The sequence below is a fragment of the Papaver somniferum genome, chromosome 7 (assembly GCF_003573695.1).
Source record: "Papaver somniferum cultivar HN1 chromosome 7, ASM357369v1, whole genome shotgun sequence".
Classification (NCBI taxonomy): domain Eukaryota; kingdom Viridiplantae; phylum Streptophyta; class Magnoliopsida; order Ranunculales; family Papaveraceae; genus Papaver; species Papaver somniferum.
Genome location: NC_039364.1, coordinates 191123611 through 191146131, shown reverse-complemented (window position 1 = coordinate 191146131; position 22521 = coordinate 191123611). Strand labels below are relative to the sequence as shown.

The 22521-nt window shown below is 35.7% G+C and overlaps 2 protein-coding genes across 2 annotated transcripts; both read right to left on the bottom strand.

The window, feature by feature from the left end:
• Positions 1-1040: 1040 nt before the first annotated feature.
• Positions 1041-1621, bottom strand: LOC113295722 (fasciclin-like arabinogalactan protein 3). The gene is made up of 2 exons (XM_026544046.1): positions 1447-1621; positions 1041-1399 (listed from the first exon to the last, which is right to left on the bottom strand). Exons 1-2 carry the CDS (start codon positions 1619-1621, stop codon positions 1041-1043), a joined length of 534 nt encoding a protein of 177 aa, XP_026399831.1.
• Positions 1622-7587: 5966 nt separating this feature from the next.
• Positions 7588-11083, bottom strand: LOC113293236. The gene is made up of 4 exons (XM_026541936.1): positions 10738-11083; positions 9278-9374; positions 8665-8724; positions 7588-7951 (listed from the first exon to the last, which is right to left on the bottom strand). The coding sequence occupies exons 1-4, from the start codon at positions 11004-11006 to the stop codon at positions 7856-7858; spliced, it is 522 nt and encodes a 173-aa protein (XP_026397721.1). The 5' UTR covers positions 11007-11083; the 3' UTR covers positions 7588-7855.
• Between the last annotated feature and the right edge of the window lie 11438 nt (positions 11084-22521).

Here is a 22521-nt window from a genome sequence, read left to right as displayed (position 1 = left end):
AATGGTCCACATGACACTTGTCATCAAAAGAAGTTAAGAGAAAGGTGGTCCCAGAAAACTAAAGTAACATTTGACTTTACCAATTAGGAAACCAGCCTATTTTTTTGACACATCTATTTATAGAAACCAGCCTATTATTTAGGAACAGAGGGAGTATTTGGAAAATATATTTCAATATCGTTGTTATAATGTCGTTACCTATATTTGACTAGAACATTAGTTTACATGACAATGATCCAATTTTATATTTGATGGGATATTTCTTTTTATTGAATAAAATTGTTAATTTTACTTGAAATAATTTCAAATGATATGTTGTTTATTTTGATTTTCGTGATAATGTCCGACTTAATATATACCATTAAGTGATTTCAAATTGTTTATAACACGTGTGCTAGCATGGCACAACACGACACAACACGTTTATTTGTGTGTTGTGCCCGTCGGCTGTGTTGTGCCTAGCTTTTGACTAGTAAAGCACAACACGGCACAACACGTTTAAATCGTTGGCACATCACGGCACGGCACATGACACGTGAAGCACGCGATTTCGTGTATCGGGCTGTGCCGGCCGGCACGTTTTACACCTCTAGATGTTGGTGATTCTTCCTAGATAAATTTCTACCCCTAAATGAAAAAGAAAACTGGCGTGTTCTTTTGAAGGAAATTCGGAATATATGCCAGCCTGCCGCTTTTACTGGTGGGGCAAAATCTGGTTTTTGTATATGCACTTCTAGGTACATGTTTGATAAAAGCTTGGTAGTTCCTTTGATATATAATTTGATAAAACGAACCTCTCAATCTATTTATTCTGAATTAATTGCAAAGAACCAATAACAAGAAAGAACATTCTTTGTTTTCATCATAAATAGAGAGGAAGAGGGAATTTAAGGATGATAGAGATGAGTCCATCAAGAAGGCTTTCCAAACATGACATAGTTGTGTCTCTGTCACTCTTAAAATCTTTATTCTCTTCATTCCTTCTTCTTCTTCTTGAGTTCTGCAAAAGCTTTAAAAACCCTTCAAATCTACGAAACCAATTACAAAGCAACCCCAAAACAAGAAACAACCACTACGAATACGGCAACGACGACACCAGAAGTCATTACTCTCGAACCCGAAGACTTACTGGCAGAAGCACCACCAAGAGCGTCAGCGGCAGCAGGAGTCGGTGAAGGAGGAGAATCAGAAGCTTTTGGCGGAGAAGCCTTTTTTGATGATGTTGGAGCTTTATCGTCAGATGACTCTGGAGGTGGAGATTTTGATGGTGACTTAGATGGGCTGTCAGCAGAAGGTGGTGTTTTCGACTTTGATGGGGCTGGTGCAGCCGCCTTTGGCGCTGGAGGAGTATTAGAGTTCTCAATGCCTGGTGGCATGATCAGAGAACTAATTTGCAAAACTGAAATGTTGTAAGCTTGAGTTGTAATTTAGAACTAAGAGATGAACCTTGAACAGCAGAACCAAATTTAACTTCTACAGAAGTATCAGTAACATTTAAAAACCCTTGTTGACCATTAGCGAGTCCAGTGGATTGAAACAAAGTAGTAAGATGAGCGGTCTTGTTTGGTAGTTTTTGTAATATGGATTCATCATAGTAATCAATAACGACATGTAAACTCATGACTTTCTTAATCACTTCACTTGATTTTCCTGATAATGAAGATGTACCCGAATTAATGTGGAACAAGGTAAAAGAAAGCAATACTAGATTGCTATAAGCAAGAAGAGAAGAGAATTCAAGCAAGATGAGAAAGATAAATTTTGTGTTTAATAATTTGATTGAGTAATGGATAGCTCTTACAAGACTTAATCTATCCTTTATATAGGCTTGAAGAATAACTAAACTAGGAAACAGAAAACTAAAAGGAAATCTAAAAGAATCCTAAAAATAAGAAAGACTGAAACTAGGCAATCATGGAAGCCAAACCTCTAAGCGGAATCTTCTGGAATTGTAGTATGCCCTGCATCAGTCCCCCCTTCTAGAGTAAAACTCGTCCTCGAGTTGTCCAAACAAACCAGAAGTTCATTGTCACCATGAAACGTAAAAATCTCTTGAACATTAAATGTGTTGGAGACATTCCAATCATTTGGTAGATCAATAACATAAGCATTATCATTGATCTTCTTTAAAACCTTGAAAGGACCATATTTCTTCATCTTGGTTTTGTTATAAGTACCCACTGGAAATCTCTCTTTTCTTAGATGTATCATCACGAGCTCCCCTTCCTTGAAGATTTTAAACCTCTTGTGTTTATCAGCATCCTCTTTATATTTAGAATTGGACTTCTCCAGTTTAGATTTTACTTCATTATGTAATTCAGTTGCTTTGTCTACAAAAGAGTCGGCTGCAGTGTTTGTACTCTGTGTGGTGGGTAAGGCTACCAAATCAAGAGTATGATTAGGTACTTTAGAGTACACAATCTCAAATGGAGTTTTCCCAGTAGAACGATTCACAGAAGTGTTGAAAGCGAATTCCATATTTGGCAATAACACATCCCACTGCTTACTATTATCCAGGCACTTAGCTCTAATCAAATTCCCAAGTGATCTATTAACAACCTCAGTATGTCCATCAGTTTGCGGATGTGAAGTTGTGCTGAATTGTAAAACTGTGCCTAAGCGCATCCATAAACTTTTCAAGAAATAACTCAAAAAAATTGTATCTTTGTCAGAAGTGATAGACTTTGGAACCCCATTCAATCTTACTACTTCTTTAAAGAACAAAGAAGCAACATTAGAAGCGTCAGTTGATTTCTTACAAGCTACGAAGTGAGCCATTTTAGAGTAACGATCAACTACGACCATAACAGAATCATTACCTCTAGCAGTACGAGGTAAACCAAGTATAAAATCCATACTTATATCAACCCAAGGTGCATCAGGAACTGGTAAAGGAGTATACAACCCGGTATTTTGAATTGTACCCTTTGCTCTCTGACAGACCATGCATTTTTGTACGAACTTTTGTACATCACGTTTCAAAGATGGCCAGAAATATCTTTCTTCAATCAGGGCAATGGTTTTATCTCTCCCAAAATGACCACCAAGACCACTGCCATGTAATTCTCGCATAAGATGTAAACGTAAAGACCCTTGAGGAATACATAATCGATTACCTTTAAAAAGAAAACCTTCTTGTATAAGAAAATCATCAACCCCATGAGTTTGAGAACTGCATTGATCCCATAGTTTGCCAAAATCTTCATCTTCTGGATAAATGTCTTTGATATAGTCAAATGCATAACTCTCATTACGAATTGTTGTTAATAGATGACTTCTTCTACTTAAGGCATCAGCAACTTGATTCAATTTGCCACTTTATGTCTCACGGAGAAAGTGTATTTGTTGAGTGTGGAAATCCATCGATCATGCATTCTGTTAACTTTAGCAGAAGTATTCAAAAACTTCAAAGCATGGTTGTCAGTGTTGACAACAAATTCCCTATGTATAAGATAAGTATGCCACTGCTTAAGAGATTGAACAAGAGCCAATAACTCTAATTCATATGTAGACCATTTCTTTTGTGCATCTGAATTTTTCTCACCGTAATATGCAATTGGATGACCCTCCTGTGATAATACTGCACCAATACCAACAACAGATGCATCACAATCTATTTCAAAAGGCTTGTTGAAATTCGGAAGTGCAAGAATTGGTGCCGTACAAAGCTTTTCTTTAAGAAGAATAAAGCTTTTATCCATTGCTTCCGTCCACTCAAACTTCTCCTTCTTGAGACAGTCAGTCAAAGGTGCAAAAATAGAGCTAAAGTTCTTCACAAATCTTCGATAGAAAGAAGCCAAACCATGAAAACTACGAACATCACGAATAGAAGTAGGAACTGGCCAATCTTCAATTGCTTGAACTTTAGAAGGATCGACATGAATACCATCAGTAGAAATCACATATCCCAAAAATGTTACTGAAGAAGCCATGAAGGTACACTTCTTCAAATTAACATATAAAGAGTTGTCAGCAAGAACTTGAAACACTTGTGAAAGATGTTGGAGGTGTTCTGGCTCACTGCGACTAAAAATTAGTATGTCATCAAAATAGACAATAACAAATTTACTGAGAAAGGGTTGGAGAACCTGATTCATAAGTCGCATAAAAGTACTAGGTGCATTAGATAACCCAAATGGCATGACCAGCCATTCATATAAACCTTCACGTGTCTTGAATGCTGTTTTCCACTCATCTCCACCTCGAATGCGTATTTGGTGGTAACCACTGCGTAAATCCAACTTAGTAAAAATAATAGTGCCCGGCAGTAAATCAATCATATCATCAATACGCGGGATCGGAAATCTATAAGGAATGGTGATGCGATTTAATGCTCTGCAATCGATACACATCCTCCATCCATTGTCTTTTTTACTAACCAAGAAGGCAGGACTGGCACAAGGACTGTTGCTAGGTCGTATCAAACCCTTTATAAGCAAATCATTTACCTGTCCCTGTAATATCTCATGCTCAGCAGGACTCAAGCGATAATGTGCTTGGTTTGGTAAAGAGGCTCCAAGAATAAAATCGATGCAGTGTTGAACATTCCGTAAAGGAGGTAATGCAGTTGGTAGTTCATCTGGAAATAAAACATTATATTGAAATAATAAGGGCTTCACCTTTGCAGGCAACTCAATCATAGGCTTAGAATCTTCATGGGAATGTACAGAATTTTGTGGGTGCAAAGAACGAATAACAATGGCTACGACATCATCAGTCTGCGCACAAGAGTTTGAAGTGGAATTGGATGGACGAAGAACCTTGGTTTTCCCATTATGAACAAAAGTGTAAGTATTCTCGAATCCATTGTGACCGCGTGAAGATCGTATTGCCAAGGTCTGCCAAGAAGAAGATGGGTTGCCGTCATATTAATGACATCACATAGAACTGTGTCTTCATAACCCTCAAAAGAGAATGACACATAACACTTAAGAGTAATCTTCTGTGTGCTAGAGGCATTAACCCATCCTACAGTGTAAGGTTCTGGATGAGAAGTTACTGTTAGTTCAAGCTTCTTAACTACGTGATCAGCAATATAATTATCCACACTGCCACTATCAATTATCATCTTGCAGATTTTACCCCCAATATAACATCTGGATTTAAAGATACTGTGTCTCTGAGACTTGCATTGTTGAGTAAGAAATAATGGACGAATCATCCCAACAAACTCATCGTCATCACCAGGTGAGTCTTCATCTTCGAACTCATTAAGCGAACCAGTGACTTCATTAATGAACTGAGGTTCACCAATCAAAGCATTGAATTTCCGACAATCACTAGACGTGTGCCCCGATTGATGGCATTTATTGCACTTATCTCCACGAAATTTTGCATAAGTATTAGTAGTTCTCTGTTGCGGTGGAAATTGTTGTTGCCTGTTATGAAACCGATTCCCTGTAGTAGGAGGAGTTGGTTGCAGAGAGTGAGACTGCTGACCCGGCTGAAGATCAACTGGATTGGCTAATATAGGTGTAGCCAGAGGTGGAGTATAAGGCACAATATGGCTAGGTTGTCGATGTGAAAGGCTAACATCATCATAAGGAGGCCTGGGAATAGTCAAAACAGTATCTGGAGAAAAGTTTTGAGATGAATTGGTACCCCTGGAATTATTTTGATAACGCCCTTGTCTGGATGGATAAGTCCTAGAAGAACGAAGAAGGCGATTTTCTATCTTAATAGCTTGCTGCACCGCTTCGACCATATTCTTCAACAGTGCGTGCCCCCTGCTGAATGTTCTGCAATTTGATGAAAAGTTGTTGCATAAAGTCTCTAGGTAAGAACTTATCCCTGATCAAAGTTTTCATACGTTTCCAAGTACGTATTTTCGATTTGTTAGCGTTTCTACGATCATCACAGATCTTATCCCACCAGGCTGCAGCTCCTCCTTTGAGCTTGTAAGTCACAAGTTTGACCTTAGAATCTTCAGGGACTTCCATAAATTCAAAAAAAGCTTCTACCTCAAAGAACCAATCAGTTAGTTCTTCAATACGAAAATTTCCAGAGAAGTTGGGAATATCAGCTTTTAGCTTATATTCGGGTAAAGAACTGTAAGGGTTGTGACCAGTTTTTAAACGTCGTTCTTCAATCCAATTCTTCTCTAGATCGTTCTCACGTTCATCTTCATCATCACTGTCGAGTGTAGGAGAAACTAGCTTCTTCTTTGAATGACCTATGAACCCTTCATACGGTTTCTTAATGTTTAAAGTACGCAATACATCTTTAGGTACTTCATCATTCTGTAAAAACTGAAGTGTATCGTTTTTAGTTTTGTCTTCTAAGTCTACAAGCTCAGGCATATCCAAATCTATATTTATGTGTTTTGCAACCTTGAAAAGCTGATTCTGCATTGCTTCAAGCTTGTTATCTCTTAACCCTAATTTTTCCTCCATGGACTTCTCAAGAGTTTCAGTAATGTTTTTTTCCAAAATCTCGGTATGAGATTTGATGAGAGCTTCGATTGCTGCTAGAGTAACTGGTTGAGCAGTCATATATTTTTTTTTTTTTTGTGTACTTAAAAGGAATGAAAAGGTGTTGCGGAAGGATCAAGTGATAGGATGAAAAACCTAAAACTAAGCGGGTGATACCAACTAATGTGGAACAAGGTAAAAGAAAGCAATACTAGATTGCTATAAGCAAGAAGAGAAGAGAATTCAAGCAAGAAGAGAAAGATAAGTTTTGTGTTTAATAATTTGATTGAGTAATGGATAGCTCTTACAAGACTTAATCTAGCCTTTATATAGGCTTGAAGAGTAACTAAACTAGGAAACAGAAAACTAAAAGGAAATCTAAAAGAATCCTAAAAATAAGAAAGACTGAAACTAGGAAATCATGGAAGCCAAACCTCTAAGCGGAATCTTCTGAAATTGTAGTATGCCCTGCATCACGAATTATCAACGACGAGAACAGTTATTGTCTGGCGTGCATTAATCGTTGCCGCGACTTGACTTTGAGTGAGGAAGTTCTTATAGTTACTGAAATCTGAATGAGAGTTGAGAAGCTTAGTAATGTCAAAAGCTGTTGTGAAAGAAGATGACAGAAGGAAGAGGGAGAAGTAACCAAGGAAAAATCGGGATTTCATTTTGAGTATATAAATGCTAATTCACAATGTAAAAAGAGCAATCAACTAAGATATATATAATGTTTGAAATTGGATTCTAAATTTAGTACTGCCTTCAGTAGCCAAATGTTTAAAGTTAAAAAATAGGTGTTAGAACTGTTTTTGGGCCATTTTGTTCGAATCTGTTTGGATATAAGAACTTCGATACCAAGGAAGTGGATAGTTGAATTTGTCCACTGAAGTGCAAATAGAATCACAAAGAGTAAGTGTCCAGATTTGTTGACCTACTCATGAAATAGGTGATCGAAACTCACCTAAAGACACCAACAAGGATTTTCAGATTCAGATTTTCTGAAACTTAAGGATTGGTTGGCAGCTACAGTTTAACACTCCACAGTCTATCATGGGATGTTAATAACAAAAGAAGTAAATAGGTTATGGATGATGAAAGTAAGCAAGCAATCACACCATATAAAAGATAATATTTGCATGAAACTTCAAGAAGAATGCCGAGTTAATACCTTGTGTTTGCCATGGCTAAGCTTGTCAGATGCAAAATGATAAATCCATGTAAACAGGATTACAATTAGGTTATAACCGATTAACTGTCATGTATTGATTAGAGCTTCAACAGCAAAAGCAAAAAGACACGAGAAATATAACAAAAACGTGAAGCTCATAATCAAAATATCAGAAGTAGACCCTGATTGCAATCACCAAGTCTGGAGGCTGGGAATCACAGAATAATTTCTATGCACCAAAATGTACAGCACCGTCTAGAGTAAAAGCAAACTTTCAAGCTACTGGGGCACTTTTTATCTTCCCAACTATGTCAGCAATAACATCCTCCATGACAAGGTCCGTCATCGGCTTGAATGGTCGTTTCATGTCCTGCAGTTGAAAAGCAAACAAATAAGAAATCTATCAGGTTAAGGAAGATGCATGAGATTCAGTTCTCCATGACAAGATTCAGTTTAGGCTCTTCATTGCTTTTTAAAGCAATGAGATTCCGCTTTTCAGATATGCAATCTATGGACCAGCAGAAAAACAAAAGGTTTCTTTTGGATTTATTCCAGCATACTTGCATCCTTGTCATTCGTTGTTTGAATCACAGTTCTGGATACACAAGCCATGTATATACCACTACATGTGACTCTAGATGCTACGGAAACATTCCTCAATAGCAGTATCTCATGCACCCTACTAGTTAATTTTAGAGAAACTTTAATCAGTTCTAAGCATTCCCTATAGATATCCTTTATTACAATTCAATAGCTACCTAAAGCTGGATGTTATCAAGTTGATCATCCTAAAATAGACCATTTTCTAATGGTAACGTTAAAACAAGTCCTAATGTAATTCTGGTTCGAGTTTTAATTCAAACCATACAGATCCAGTAAAGTGGAATACAATAAATCCTGACAATGAGAAGAGAAGCAACAAAGACCCCACATACTCATGCAGTCTATTAGTTTCAGGCAGTAAACAGTTTCATCTTAACGTTAGCGTCTGTTAAACAAGAAGCTAAAATGTGATGCCATGAGTTGCCTTAATGAATAGAAGTAAGACGCACAGATTGTACTTAGTGGCTGAAGAAAGTTTACCAGAAGAGAAATGAAAGTGTCGCCACCTTCCTTGCGAATCTCAAAGCATCCCCTTCTCGGCTGAAAGGTAATTGAAGTCGTAAGTATCTGACATGATATTAGGTGGAAAATGATCTAGATCCATAAGATAAGTGCGATAAATGACAAAGACTTGTGAAGATCCAAACTCATAAATAGGTAGCTAACTAGCTTTTCAATAGTCAGATATAGCTATATATGATTAGTAACCTCAGCCAACAAGGCTCATTGTTTTTTTAGCACTAAATATATGGGCCAATTCACAATAGCTATATATGATAGTCACCAATTAACAACCAACCTGTACAGAGCAATTCATCTAACAGCTAGCTCTTCTTTTACGATAGTCTATCTTATTTTCTCTACCAGCTTACCGTTTGTCAATCAAATAACGGTAAATGACATAACGAACGTGAAGAACATTGTTATGCATCAACAAATTACTGATCAATTTGTTAGTTGCTAAAACATATCATACGTGTGCATGCATTAGACAGAACACGAGGCGAAACTACTTGCTAAGGCTATAGGATACAGAGAAAGATCAGGATTTCTTAATTCTTAATATAAAGAATGAAACTAGGTATACGCATACCTTTTCTGGGTTAATTACAACATTGATTCCAGGAACACCATCCTCCAAGCCAGCTTTCACCTGATGAGCCCTTACCTTGAATCGATTGCATTGTTTGCTACAGCAGGAAGTACATGAAAAGTATGAGTACTACAGACTAGAAAACATATGTTGTTATGTAGCAACAGGAAAGGAAAAGCAATGTTGGCATGACAACACCAAAGTAAAAGAATAATATTAAGCATATTTCACCAGTTATATAGGAAAGGAAAAGCAATGTTGGCATGACAACACCAAAGTAAAAGAACAATATTAAGCATATTTCACCAGTTATATCAGGGCCCAACAACACCAAAAAACAAAAATCAGAAATATAAAATAATAAGGCTGGAGAATTTGGACCATTCTTGGGCAGGCAACTTATATGGTGTACACAAAGAAAGCTCAAAGCAGTTTCTATTCATGGTTTAGCAATCTTAGAACTACAAAAAGGTTTAGTCATCAATGTACTCAGAGAATTGATGAATATACTAAACAGAGAAGGAAGTAGGATTTCCTCTTTTGCGCTAGATCTAATTATCCTTAGAACCCCTTTGTAATCATTTTCATCTTCATCCTACAAAGAATCAGAGCGTTGTTTATCCGTTTAAGTATGACGTTACATATAACTTAAGGTTCATACCCATAGATTTCTAAGGACATTACAGGAATCTCACAGGATGGAAGGTTTACAAAGACTCTGGGCTTAAAAAAAATTACATTATTCACCTTAAAATCTTATCAACAACGACACATACACCACAGAAGGATAAATCATTTTGAACTACTTTTGAAACGTGCTTAAGAAAACAAAATACAAAGTGATCCCCTCAAAATTTCAAAGTAACATACGGAAACCAAACCAGAAAAAACATACTTAAAACCCTACTGCAAAAAGATCCAAAAAGCTAAAAATTACACTTAGTAAGCAAAACAAACAGCAGATTTGTGTGCAACAAGTGCAAAAGGAAGCAAAACAAATAGCAGATTTGTGTGCAACAAGTGCAAAAGGAAGCAAAACAAATAGCAGATTTGTGTGCAACAAGTGCAAAAGATATGTATAAATCGAGAAACCAGTAGCAGAGATGGAAACTTCAATCTGATTTTAAAGGAAACAAAACATTCCAGGAAATCAAATTAGGGCTTTAGTTTTCTCAACTACCCCTTATAATTCAACATACTCTTTAACAAAAAACCCTCTTCTAGCTTCAATAGATAAATCTTTTCTAACAAAATGGGTTTCAAATATAAAAACTCTATGCAGAAATAAACAGATAATTAAAAGGTCTAGGGTTAGGTAGCCATTTAAGCCCAAATGTCCGATTCCAAGGAATAATAGAAAAAAAGCCATACATGGGTTCTTCGAATAGTTAACATGGAACATGGATTCAAAGAAAACAAATACATATTAGAGAGAGAAACAGATAAAAAAAATGCATTACCAGTGCTCAATAACAACAGTACTTCCTTTTTTCTGTTTCTCAGGATCTTCTTCAGCTTTCGCTGCTGCTGCTGCTGCTGGCTTCACTTCATCAGCTTCTTTTGCTGGTGCTGGTTTCACTTGTTCAGTTTTGAGCTTCTTCTTCCTTGGTTCTTTCGCCAAAACTGGTGCTACCTTAGTCTTAGGATCGTTCCTCCGTTCACGTCTAGCAGTTCTTGCATCTTGACTAGACGACTCGGCAACTGGTTTTTCAGCTTTCTTTGGCGCCATTATCAAAAAACCCTAGAAGCTCTAATCTCTCTCCCTCTTTTTCTTTGAAAGAGAAACTAGTTTCTTTACTGACAGAAGTGAAATGCACAAGTGAAACCTGGTTAGTTCCGGGTTGTATTTGTAACCAGATAGCCTACCCCACTAAACTCACCTTTTTTTCCCGCCAATTTTTTCTGGAGAGATTCTAACAATAACCGCTACGTAGATGTTTTATGTTACAGCGGTATCATCTGATTGTACCACGTATAGACTAGACAAGCGCGTGACACGTGGCGGAGGAAAAAGACACGGTTTTATCTCCCATGCGCAAGGTCTTACAGCCAAGCACCGTGATTTTCCTTAACTATAGCTTATTTGAAGTTCATGGAAATGGATCTCAGGCTAACCTCACTATGACGGGATGCCATCTCTTAGCTAAATCTCACGGAAGTTAAGGGAAATAATGTCAAACGTAAATTGAGTATCGGTTATTTTTTTCACCGAATTTTTTTCGTTGGATTTGTATAGGTTAAAAGAAATTAAGAGAAAAAAAAGAGAGATATAATAGGTAAAAAAAAGGAGTTTTAGTAAATTAAAATAGGGAAAAGGATAAGTTTTAATGTAAAAGAATAAAAACCAGAGACGGATACTCGATAACCGTTGAAAATCACATGGAAATTCAGATAGTTTTTCGACAAGAACTCAGTTTTCGTGTGATTTCCGTTAACTACAAGGTGGATCAGATCTTATCGGCTTTGAAGTGGTAGCTAAGGGATATCGGTACACTTAAGCGACACAAAAAACCATAGTAATTGGATTTCGATATAGTTAAGTTATAACGAAGCGAAATCGTGTAACATGGTGCTTGGCCTAACAAACTTTATTTAAATATAGAGACGAAATAATGATGTGGACTTAAGACCAAGGTCATGCAGAAAGTCTATATTCTCTTTCAAAGAAAATGATGATTAGACTTTCTCCTTTACACCCACTTAGTCATGTCATCTTTTTTTTATGACATTCACCCTTGCATTAGAGGTGAAAGTTTGGTGGAAAAGGTCTTAAATTTTAGGTGTCATGCTATTTTAAGACCTTTACCCCTTATATTGGTTCTTATAGAGTCTCATTTAGTCTCCATCTCCTCCTTTGATTTGAGAGCATCGGTTAAGGTCTTAAAATTGCATGACACCTAAGATTTAAAACCTTTCCCACCAAAATTTCATCTCCAATGCAAACGTGAAGTTTATAAAAAAAAAATGACATGGCTAGATAGGGTAAATGAGAGAGTTTAGATCAGACTTTCTCTATGACCTTGGGTCTTAAGTCCACATCATCATCTAAATTTAACAAAGTTTGCTAAATAAGACCATGGAGGTGAACTTTAGGAAAAAAAATTTATCTTTTTTTTTTTTTTGTATTTTAGCAATGACCCACTAAAAGAAGGTGTCAATAAGACCTTCGCATAGGATGTCCTTGACCCCAAGCATTGGAGATGCTCTAATAGTGTTGGGATTTTATTTATTTTTTTATCGAACAAAAATTTGGTGTTGTCAAGTTTTGAACTCAGGTCACCGAAATCGTCACCCAATGACTTTACCACTGTGTTACAGTCAATCAATTAGAGTATATTAATATGTCAAATGACAATATATTAATATGTCAAATTGCACTTTTTAGAGGAGTATTCACATAACGTCCATACAAAATACCAAACAAGACAAAAATCTACACCATTGCACCTTATCTTTAGAAAAATGTGACGAACCTAAATTTTAATCTGTAAAAATTGCAAATAGAACAATATGTCTACATTGTATACGCAAGGTCATTTGTACACGAGTTATGTGTATTTACCAGGAAGTTTGACGGGATTAATTCGTCTACGCTCGTACATAGTGTTTTTCTTTTATTTTCCTATACAAAATAAAATTAGGTAACAATAATACATCCAGAATCACTTGGTCATGTCGAAGTTGCGCTTTCAGCCGATTAATGTTTAAAATATCAAAAATCTAACTACGGCAATAAGTAGTTAGTAGTTTGGTAGGGAACATTTACATTTTTCTTGTTTGCTAACGTAGATTTCACCTGATTTTCACCTTTACTACAAGATACCAAAAGTATTCTTTTTGGTTGACATGTTAAGGTCCTTGACATTTTCTTTGATAAGTATTAATCTAAAAGAGGATTTCCAATTAAAAGTTAAAAGTTGTCTGTTCTGCGAAGTCCTGGAAATACTATTGCAAATGCTTTCAATTTGCAAGTTAGTGTACTGGAATGTGTTTGTCCATTCTGGATCTTCTAAAATTGCTTGTACGTTGTACCTATATTTCTAAAATTGGTCAACAATATGTAGGCATATTTGTTAGAGCACTGCTCGGTCAAACTTACAAGTTTTGTTATCTCAAGTTTGTTGTCGATGTTAGATATACAAAACTATTTCTTGATTTCTAATCTACTAAAATCAAGTGTCAAACTAGGATTAGAATATGTTAGTCGAATATCAGATATCACTGAATATCCCTCGAAGATTGAGTACTGAAGATCAAATGAATACATTTGAAGAACTTCACTTATATCAGAAGAGAAGATTCTCAAGCATAAACAAACTAGGTGCAATCGAAGTTTCAACAACCGTTAGTCAATCAAATCAAATCGAAAACTAATAACACTGCAATTATCTAGTTTCCCATCAACGGTACTCGTAGAGATTCTTGATCCCACATAAGTCTTTAAACGAGCAGTCGTAAGAGATTCCACCTAATTAGGATACTTTCTTCTCGAATAGACGGCTCCACCAGAAACAAAAAGAAATGAATTTTGCTTGGCTCTTAGGATAGTTTGCTAGAAATGCAAACTTAGGTATTTATAGACCAAGGATGTTTGGACGCCAAGGAATTTCCAAACCGAAAATATTCTCAAGATATACAATGAATGGTAAAATTCGGTTTTCCTAATTCCAATAAATGCTTGTCCAAAATTTCCGAAATCTCTCAATAGAAAATCTCCAATTAGTAAATGCACATTACTAATTTTTATTTTCTGGAGCTATGCATTAATTGCTGGTAAATAATGCATATAAAATCAAAAACCTTAATTAAAAGATTCTTAATTTATTTCAGTACAAGATCACCTTGAGTACTAAGGAATATCCTGGAACAATAAATGATAAGAGTTAATGCTCGTGTTCAAAGTATGTTGATATCTTTTTATTGCAAATCCTTATTTCATATTTATATGGATTTGCATTCTTGGAATCGGTTATACCACACTTCCAAACAAGTTTAGAATTGGTTTGCCAGTATTCCAAGACTATTATGTGATTGGTTATACCAAACCACAATGGTTAGTTGTGATCGGTCCTTCCAAGTCACATACATCGGTTCAGGTCGGTTATACCAATCACTAGGATCGGTTATACCTAAATATGGTACCTAATGTGATCGGTCACACCAGTTACAAGGACGATTACACCAATTACAAGGATCGGTTCCATCTATACATGGTATCTACTTGTGATCAGTCACACCAGGTACCAGGACCGGTTACACCAATTACAAGGATAGGTCGCACAACTTTTATGATCGGTCACACCAATTACTAGGATCAGCCACACCAATTACAAGGATCGATCATACCAGGTGATTACTTAGGATCGGTTACACCAATACCAGGACCGGTCATACCAAATCATAAGTCTGGTCATTGTGATCGGTTATACCAAGATACATAACCTAAGTTAAGATCGGTTCTACCAACTCACACATATTGGTCATCCAAAGATATGCGATGAATAACAAGACCAATAATCCTATTGGTTTCCCTTTCGATTCACAATGCAAGTTTATGAGTGTACTTCCTATAAACAAATGTAAACATTGTTTCCTAGGATGAAATCTTCACCATAACCCTTACACATAATCATAACAATATATACAAGATTGTGTCGATGTCATATCTACGAAGTTCAAAAGATAAGCGTTATACGAAGTCTAATTCCTTAATACTATGATTATACTATCATGATCATGTCACGTCACTAGAGTATAATATACAATATATACAGTATATATAGCTTCGCAATTATGTTTTCAATATGCACAACTTGAAAGATACGTTAGGAATGAAACATGTTCAAGTAAGTATTACTAACCTCATGTGGAAGGATGATGTCGTCGTTGTAGTTCGTTACTTCTTCGCATTCTTTATATTTTCAAAGTAATACTTGTATGTCTCAATATTCCTAGACTTTCTAGTCTAACCTAAACGAAGTTGACTCTAGTATTTAATCAAGCGACTTTAGATGAGTTTTGATACTAAAATATGACAACCAAACTTGACATACCAACGCTTGGGGAGTTCAACCAAGCTATGCTCTAATAATCTCCCGCTTTTTCAATTTTAGTCACAAAAATCTTATTACATATGTATTTAAACGAATTACAAAATAACGCAACAGTTGTTCATAAAATACAAGAAAAAGATCACAATTTTTATTTTTTTAATGGAATTAACATGCAAGAAAATGTCCATGCCCTACAATAGATCCGCTCAATAACTGGTCATAATATATATGCAAGGAAACACCTAAAATTTAACCACTCCCCCACACTTAAATATAACATTGTCCTCAATGTTTTTTGTGAAAGCACAGTACCAAAAGTAAAGTAATATGAGGAATCAGTAGAGAGGTCGGAAAGATAGTACCTGGATGAAGCGCAATCCTTTCATGGGGAACAAGAAAGAAAATTCCACTAATGTGCAACAACAGGGGGGTCCTCCAGAGGGACCTTAATATCATCATGTATGGTTTACCTCCCATTGAGCGCAAAGTTTAGTGTCTTCAGCCAGACGTTGGTAGAATTAGTCACCACATAAAATCATATAACAATATTCGGAACCTTTGTGGGTCATCAAAACCGAATAGAGCTACCACAAATAAAAGGAATGCCAAGAAAATAAACAAATAAAGCACACCATTATATAGTTTCCTGTTTAAGACAACTACATCTAGTTGTGGTTTGGGTTCAAGCTCTATAAAAGGGTCTAGATAAAATATTTTAATTTACTTAGTTTCCTCATAGGAAGGTTCCGAAGGATCAGGTTGTAGAGTCTGGAAAAACTTAAGTAAAAACTTAGAAGCACATAATAATAGCCTGAACAATTGTGGATCCTCAAAGTCAATTATATTTGACTTACACAGTTGACCACAATGAAAGTGGTGGTCATTCTTAAGAAAATGTGTCAACGATTCTAATTCCCTAAAATGATTAGGTTTAGTTCTAAAAACTAAATAATGACACATTTAAAATTCAGATACTCCCACATTTGGTAAATAAAATCTTGGTGGGACAACAAAGTCAATTATGGTGTCATGGACAGGATTAACCACATCAACCAGAGGATGGGTTTTTATCAACTGAGTTTCTTTTTGGACATATTTAGGTTCAGGAAAACGTGCCTGAAGATAGTCTCTTAAGATGGTCGAGGCACATACGTCAAGTCCCAGGTTAGGGACCTTTATAAGAGTCAAGGGTGAACCACGGGGAAAATGATATTCACCCCCAAACTTAGAGTTCTCAATGTCCTTGGACGAACTAGTCACAATTTCCTTAATTTCTAAATTATCAGATTTAGGAAAATGGTCTTTATTTTTTCTAGGTTTAAATTAGGTAGTTCTACATTTCTATGATCCTCAGCAGAGACTATTGTTTCTGAATCGCTAGACTCTGAAACATTACTCTCAGGATAAAATCTTTCCTCTAAACCATCATCTGCTTCATAATCACAATGATATACTACACCATCTAAAACTATGGTATCTCTAGTCAAATCCACTTCCTTTTGAATAGGTGAATAATCATCAACATTATTAGGATTTAAACTGGAAACGACATTATTCTCAGGTAGCTCAGTTATGGTAGCAATTTCCTCGTCATTATGAGTACAAATTTCAAATTCTTCATCGATACTATCCTCATCATCACAATAATACGAGGATGATTGAACCTTGTCTAAACATGTAGTGTTTTCAGATCTAACCTCAACCTCTAAATTAGGTGAATACTTATATGTATCATCACGGGTAAGATTGGAAACACTATTTTGGAATTCAAGTTCATTATGAGCAATATCCTTAGGTGCATTTTGGCCCTCATACTTATTAAGAGTCCCACACAGTTTATCCATTCTTATTTCAGCTTCACATATAGTTTTATTAAACTTCTTAAGTGATTCCTGTAAAGTAAGACTTGTCAATTGAAACTGTTCGAGTGCATCTTCTATGGAAAGAGTTTTATATCAGGAAATGGTGGAAATTGTTTGATTAAATCCTCTAAAGATTGAGAACTCTCATTTTTCCCGTTATAATATTGCTCGTTTACCCGCTCGTATGACTGGTAGACGTGCGAATAGTAAATGGGATCACCATGGTATGAACCATAGCCTTTAGAAGGTCGGTAGTGGTCCCAAGTACTATCCACACTGTGGTCATAGTACAGATAATGTCCAATTTGAAATTCAAGTCGATATTCATTGTTTTGGTCTTCATAATACCAGTTCGACATATTTTGTGCACATGCAAATGCAGGGTTCACTAATTTAGGTAAGCTTGAGTTACCTTTAGCAATTATATACCTACAGTCAAAGACTGGTCAACGGTACAAGGCTAAGGCTTGTTGTGTTTCAGATGATAACGTCCAGAGGGTTCACCGTACTAAACGACGAGTTTTCATAAAATCGGTGCCGGAAGATGCAATTGGTATGTGCACGTGTATTTTTTTTAATAAATAATAAAAAAAACACAATATTTACAAATAAAATAAAAAGAAACCTAGTATAATTATGAACAAATGAAGAAAAAATTCCTAATTTAAATATTTACAAAAAGAAACAAATAAAAAAAACCTACTATATACGATAAAAAGAAAATAAACCTTGGGTTTTTATACTTACCTTTTTGGTTGTGTGTTCCACTTTTCACTTCTTATTATAATAAAATCCTGCACATCAGAAATACAAGAAAAAAAATACCCAAAAACGTAAAATAGAAAAATAAAATAAATAAAATAAATAATTATACAAGCAGAATATTTACAAAAGAAAATCTAAAACCTAACTTAAAGGCAAGTCCGCGTCGGCGGCGCCAAAAACTGATATAGTTTTAAAGTGTGGTAAGAAAAGGATTCGATTCTCGGACTATTTTCTAAGGTTTGGTTTTAAGATTAACTAAATACTAAAGAAAAACTAATTAAACTTTGATTCTTGTTTATCAAGGAGAGGCGAACCTACGGCTTTGGATTCCACTACTTCTGATGGTTGTAAAATTAACAATTTATTATCTTAAACAATTACTAATAAAATACTCAAAACCATATCGAACCCAATCTCAGGTTTTGGAAGATAAAACGTTTAAAATTAATTATGCGACTCTCGTCATTACAAAAATATAACCTCATTCGCTTATAAAAGATCGGTAAAAACTACCCAAAATAATTAAAATGAAGCATTTATAGAAGAAAAATTATTAGTCATGAATAGAACTATTAACAGTACATATCAAAAACAGCTTCCTCCAAAACCCTAGAGAATAAATTAGCTACTCATATGAAGAGATATGGAAGAAAATCGATTAATCATTATTTCTTACAACGATTTTATGTTGCTAATGACTTCCAGTGACCAAAGAAGTACAGTCACCAAAACTCTATTGCGAGTGGAACTGTAAAGGATAGAGACTACTTGTTGTTGAATATAAGACTGCTTTCTGCGACTGTTTCTGAGGGTATTATGTTCTTCGTTCTTCTTCTTCTTCAATGGCAGCAACAACAGAATTGCTGTAGAGCTTGATTTCTTCGTTTGTAGCTCTTTGTTCTATCCCAAACTCTCCGTCTCCCTTCTCTTCATCCCAAGCCCCCCTTTTATATCCAACAACGCAATAAAATCTCGGTAATAACTCGAGATAATCCTCTTTCCTTTTCTGTGATATCACGGGAGATAATTCCCTAAAAAAGCTTCTTCACGCGCCTGCATTTGGTTCTCCGCGTCTTATGATGCTCCTACACGTTTCTGCTGAAGTAAAATACTCCCAAGACACACTCAATCCCCAAAAATAACTCGGAAAAATCCCGAGAATATTTCACTTTTCTATTTTATCAAATCCACGTAACCAACCCTGTTTTATCGAAACAAAACACCTCATAATCCTTGTTTAATCGAAACAGGGTAGTATTAATCCAAAGATACGATTGAATCTCCCAAAATCTTCCCAGTTATAACCCGAAAATATTTTCTTCCCTGATTTGCTTCATAACGATTATCCAGCCAATTTCAAACGAATCCAAGATAATTACCAGCCTTTTCTAGCCAAAAAGAAGATAACCGATCAATTCCAGCCATTTAATCTCCCTAAAACACCCTCAAAAATTGAACCCTAAATCTGTTTCTTCAAAACCCATTTTCCCGCCAAATTTTGATTCAAAAGCTTGAATAAGGCTACCCCTTATCCAACAGCTAGGGGTGGTTATAGTAATTGGGGTGCCCCTTAGTAATTAGGTTGCCCCTTAGTATTTATGGGGGTGCTTTTAGCAAATTCCTTGGGTTTTTAGCGACTCCTCCGGTGCCTTGAACGCATTTCTGGGGGTGCCCTTATCCAAAGTTAGGATGCCTTTAGTACTTTTATGAGGTCCAAAAACCACTTTTCGAGGCGATTTCTCCATAAGAACTTATTTCCTTGAAAAGACTTAAAACAAATTTATTAGCAATAAAATGAGTCCTAGCTAATGTAATTATGGGTGAAAAAGCGTCGCACTTACGTGCGTATCATCATACGCTTGAATCCAAGTTTCAACAACACAATAACCTGCATACATTCAATCAATAAATATCGATGTTGACATTTGAATAACAAAAACTTTTACTCCCCCCAAAGGCAAGCTAGGTAAATATTCAATCCGAACATCTTTGTTATTCCCCTTTTGTAGTGAGTATTATTACACAACAATATGATATGTTTCTCCACTTTAATTAGTCAATGCTTTACTCTTTTGTTAGACAAAACGTTTAAGCACAATTGTCCTTTCCTAGTGATTAAAAATCACTTGTTTACTCCATATATTTCTCCCCCTTTTTGTTACAAAATGACAAAGGTTCGAGCAAATAAAGGACAAACTGAAAGGATCTTACATATCTAAAAGAATTGTATACAACCTATAAGAGTTAAGCATGAAGGTTTCACATACCATTTTAGATAACCAATATTAAAACCGAAACTACAAAAATAATTTAGTTTCAATATGTTATCAAGGAAACAATTGCCCGAAGCAATTTCCTAAAATCCAACAATTCGACTAAGATACTCAATTTCCTTGTTGGACCGATTGCGTATGTACAATCGCTTGTTTCGATAAGACCAAAATAAAGATCAGAATTAACTTTATTTTTCTCATCAGGTTCAAATTATTCAGACAATAACTTAGACCTTTCCCTGTAGACAAGACAAACACTAGGTTAGTTAACTAGTTATTATTGTCAACGCATTCAGTTAGACTTGAATAACCGAATCCTCCAATTGATAAGTCTAACTAAGATCAGAATTAACTTAGTTTATCTTATCCAGAATCAATTGGACTAAACAAATGATCCTATATTTTTGTTAAGCCACAAACAATAGATACAAACAAAAATAAATTGACTTGCACAATTATTTTCTTAACCGGAAGCAACTGAACAAAAATAAACATTACAACACCGCAATTGCACCGAGTTTCGTAAGAAAAAACACTTGATACCCAACAATAAAGAAGATATCAAACAATAAGTCAAATAAATTGACACGGTTTTTCTTAACCGGAAAAAATTGAATCACATAAACACTCCATACACAATATAATTGAACATATCAATTGTACCGAAATTTTGTTAAGTAAAAGCAAAATATATGCAATACAAACAGGCTTTTCTTAAACAAGAAAACGATTAACTAACAAATTCGTTACCTCAATTTCCGCAGCCACTACCCCCAGAAAGATATATCATTAAGCGCAAGTTCAAATAAGAACTATCCCCCAGTGTGTTGTCATCCTCTCGCAAGAACAAAAGAACAACAACAAAAGCAATCTTTACCAGAGAAAGGTTGAATCAGTTTTAACTAATGCGTGCCAATAGCAAAAGTTTAAACCCGAAACACATATGTTATGATAAACGCAACTCATGTAAACACAAATTGATTCAACATATTGTGACTTTTCACATATGAGTTTCAACCGTAACACCTTATGATCCTTTGATAAAGCCTATCAACATGGGCTAGAACTTAATCACACTAAATCAAAAAGCCACACAAATCATAAGGGTTACACCATATGAGATTGGGCAAAACAGTTTTACACTCTTTCGCGTTGACCAATCACACCAATCACCAGGACCAGTTACAGGTCATACCAATCACTAGGATCGGTTCCAGTGATTACTTGTGATGGATCACAACATGAATCCACACACTAAACTGTTTTAGACATAAGTTTTGCATACAATGTCCGAATTCAGTGTTTTTTGGCTCGTTTTAACCGTAAAAACAAGAGCTATACATATATTGAAAAAATGGGGGTACAACAACCACACCCAATATTTCGCTTAGCAATCAGTATGGACAAACTCCAATATACTTTCTAGAGAACCAACTAGACAGTCAGACTCAATCTAAATAAAAAGTATATCAAAGAGTTTATATCTCAATCTCTCGATTTGATATATACTCAAGCAAATAGAAATCTGCGAGTCTTTATCAAATACTAGAGAGATAACTTGGATGGTACCAAAGACCAATATCCAAGTGTCAATCAATTTAAATCAACAACCAAAAGGTCGGATAATTCTAATTGATTGAACAACGCACAACCTGTGATATTTCAATTACATAACAAAATATAATGGGAAAAAGAAATAACACAGACACCCGAATTTTGTTGATGAGGAAACCACAAATGCATAAAAACCCCGGGACCTAGTCCAAATTGAACACACACTGTATTAAGCCGCTACAGACACTAGCCTAGTCCAAATTAACTTCGGTTTGGACTGTAGTTGAACCCCAATCAATCTCACACTGATCCAAGGTATTATGCTCCTACGTCTCTGATCCCAACAGGATACTACGTACTTGATTCCCTTAGATGATCTCACCCACAACTAAGAGTTGCTACGACCCAAAGTCGAAGACTTTAATAAAAAAATTTGTATCACACAGAAAAGTCTACGGTAATAGATAAATCCGGACTTATATTCCTGTAGAACAACCTAGTATTATCAATTACCTCACAATAATCTTAATCGACGCAGCGAAAAAAGATATTGTGGAATCACAAACGATGAGACGAAGTGTTTGTGATTACTTTTATATCTTGCCTATCGGAGATATCAACCTCAAGACAATTATTACAATTGTACTCGTAGGATAGAAACAACAAGATCAGATCACACAACTACGAGAAAGTAGTATCGGCCTGGCTTCACAATCCCAATGAAGTCTTTAAGTAGT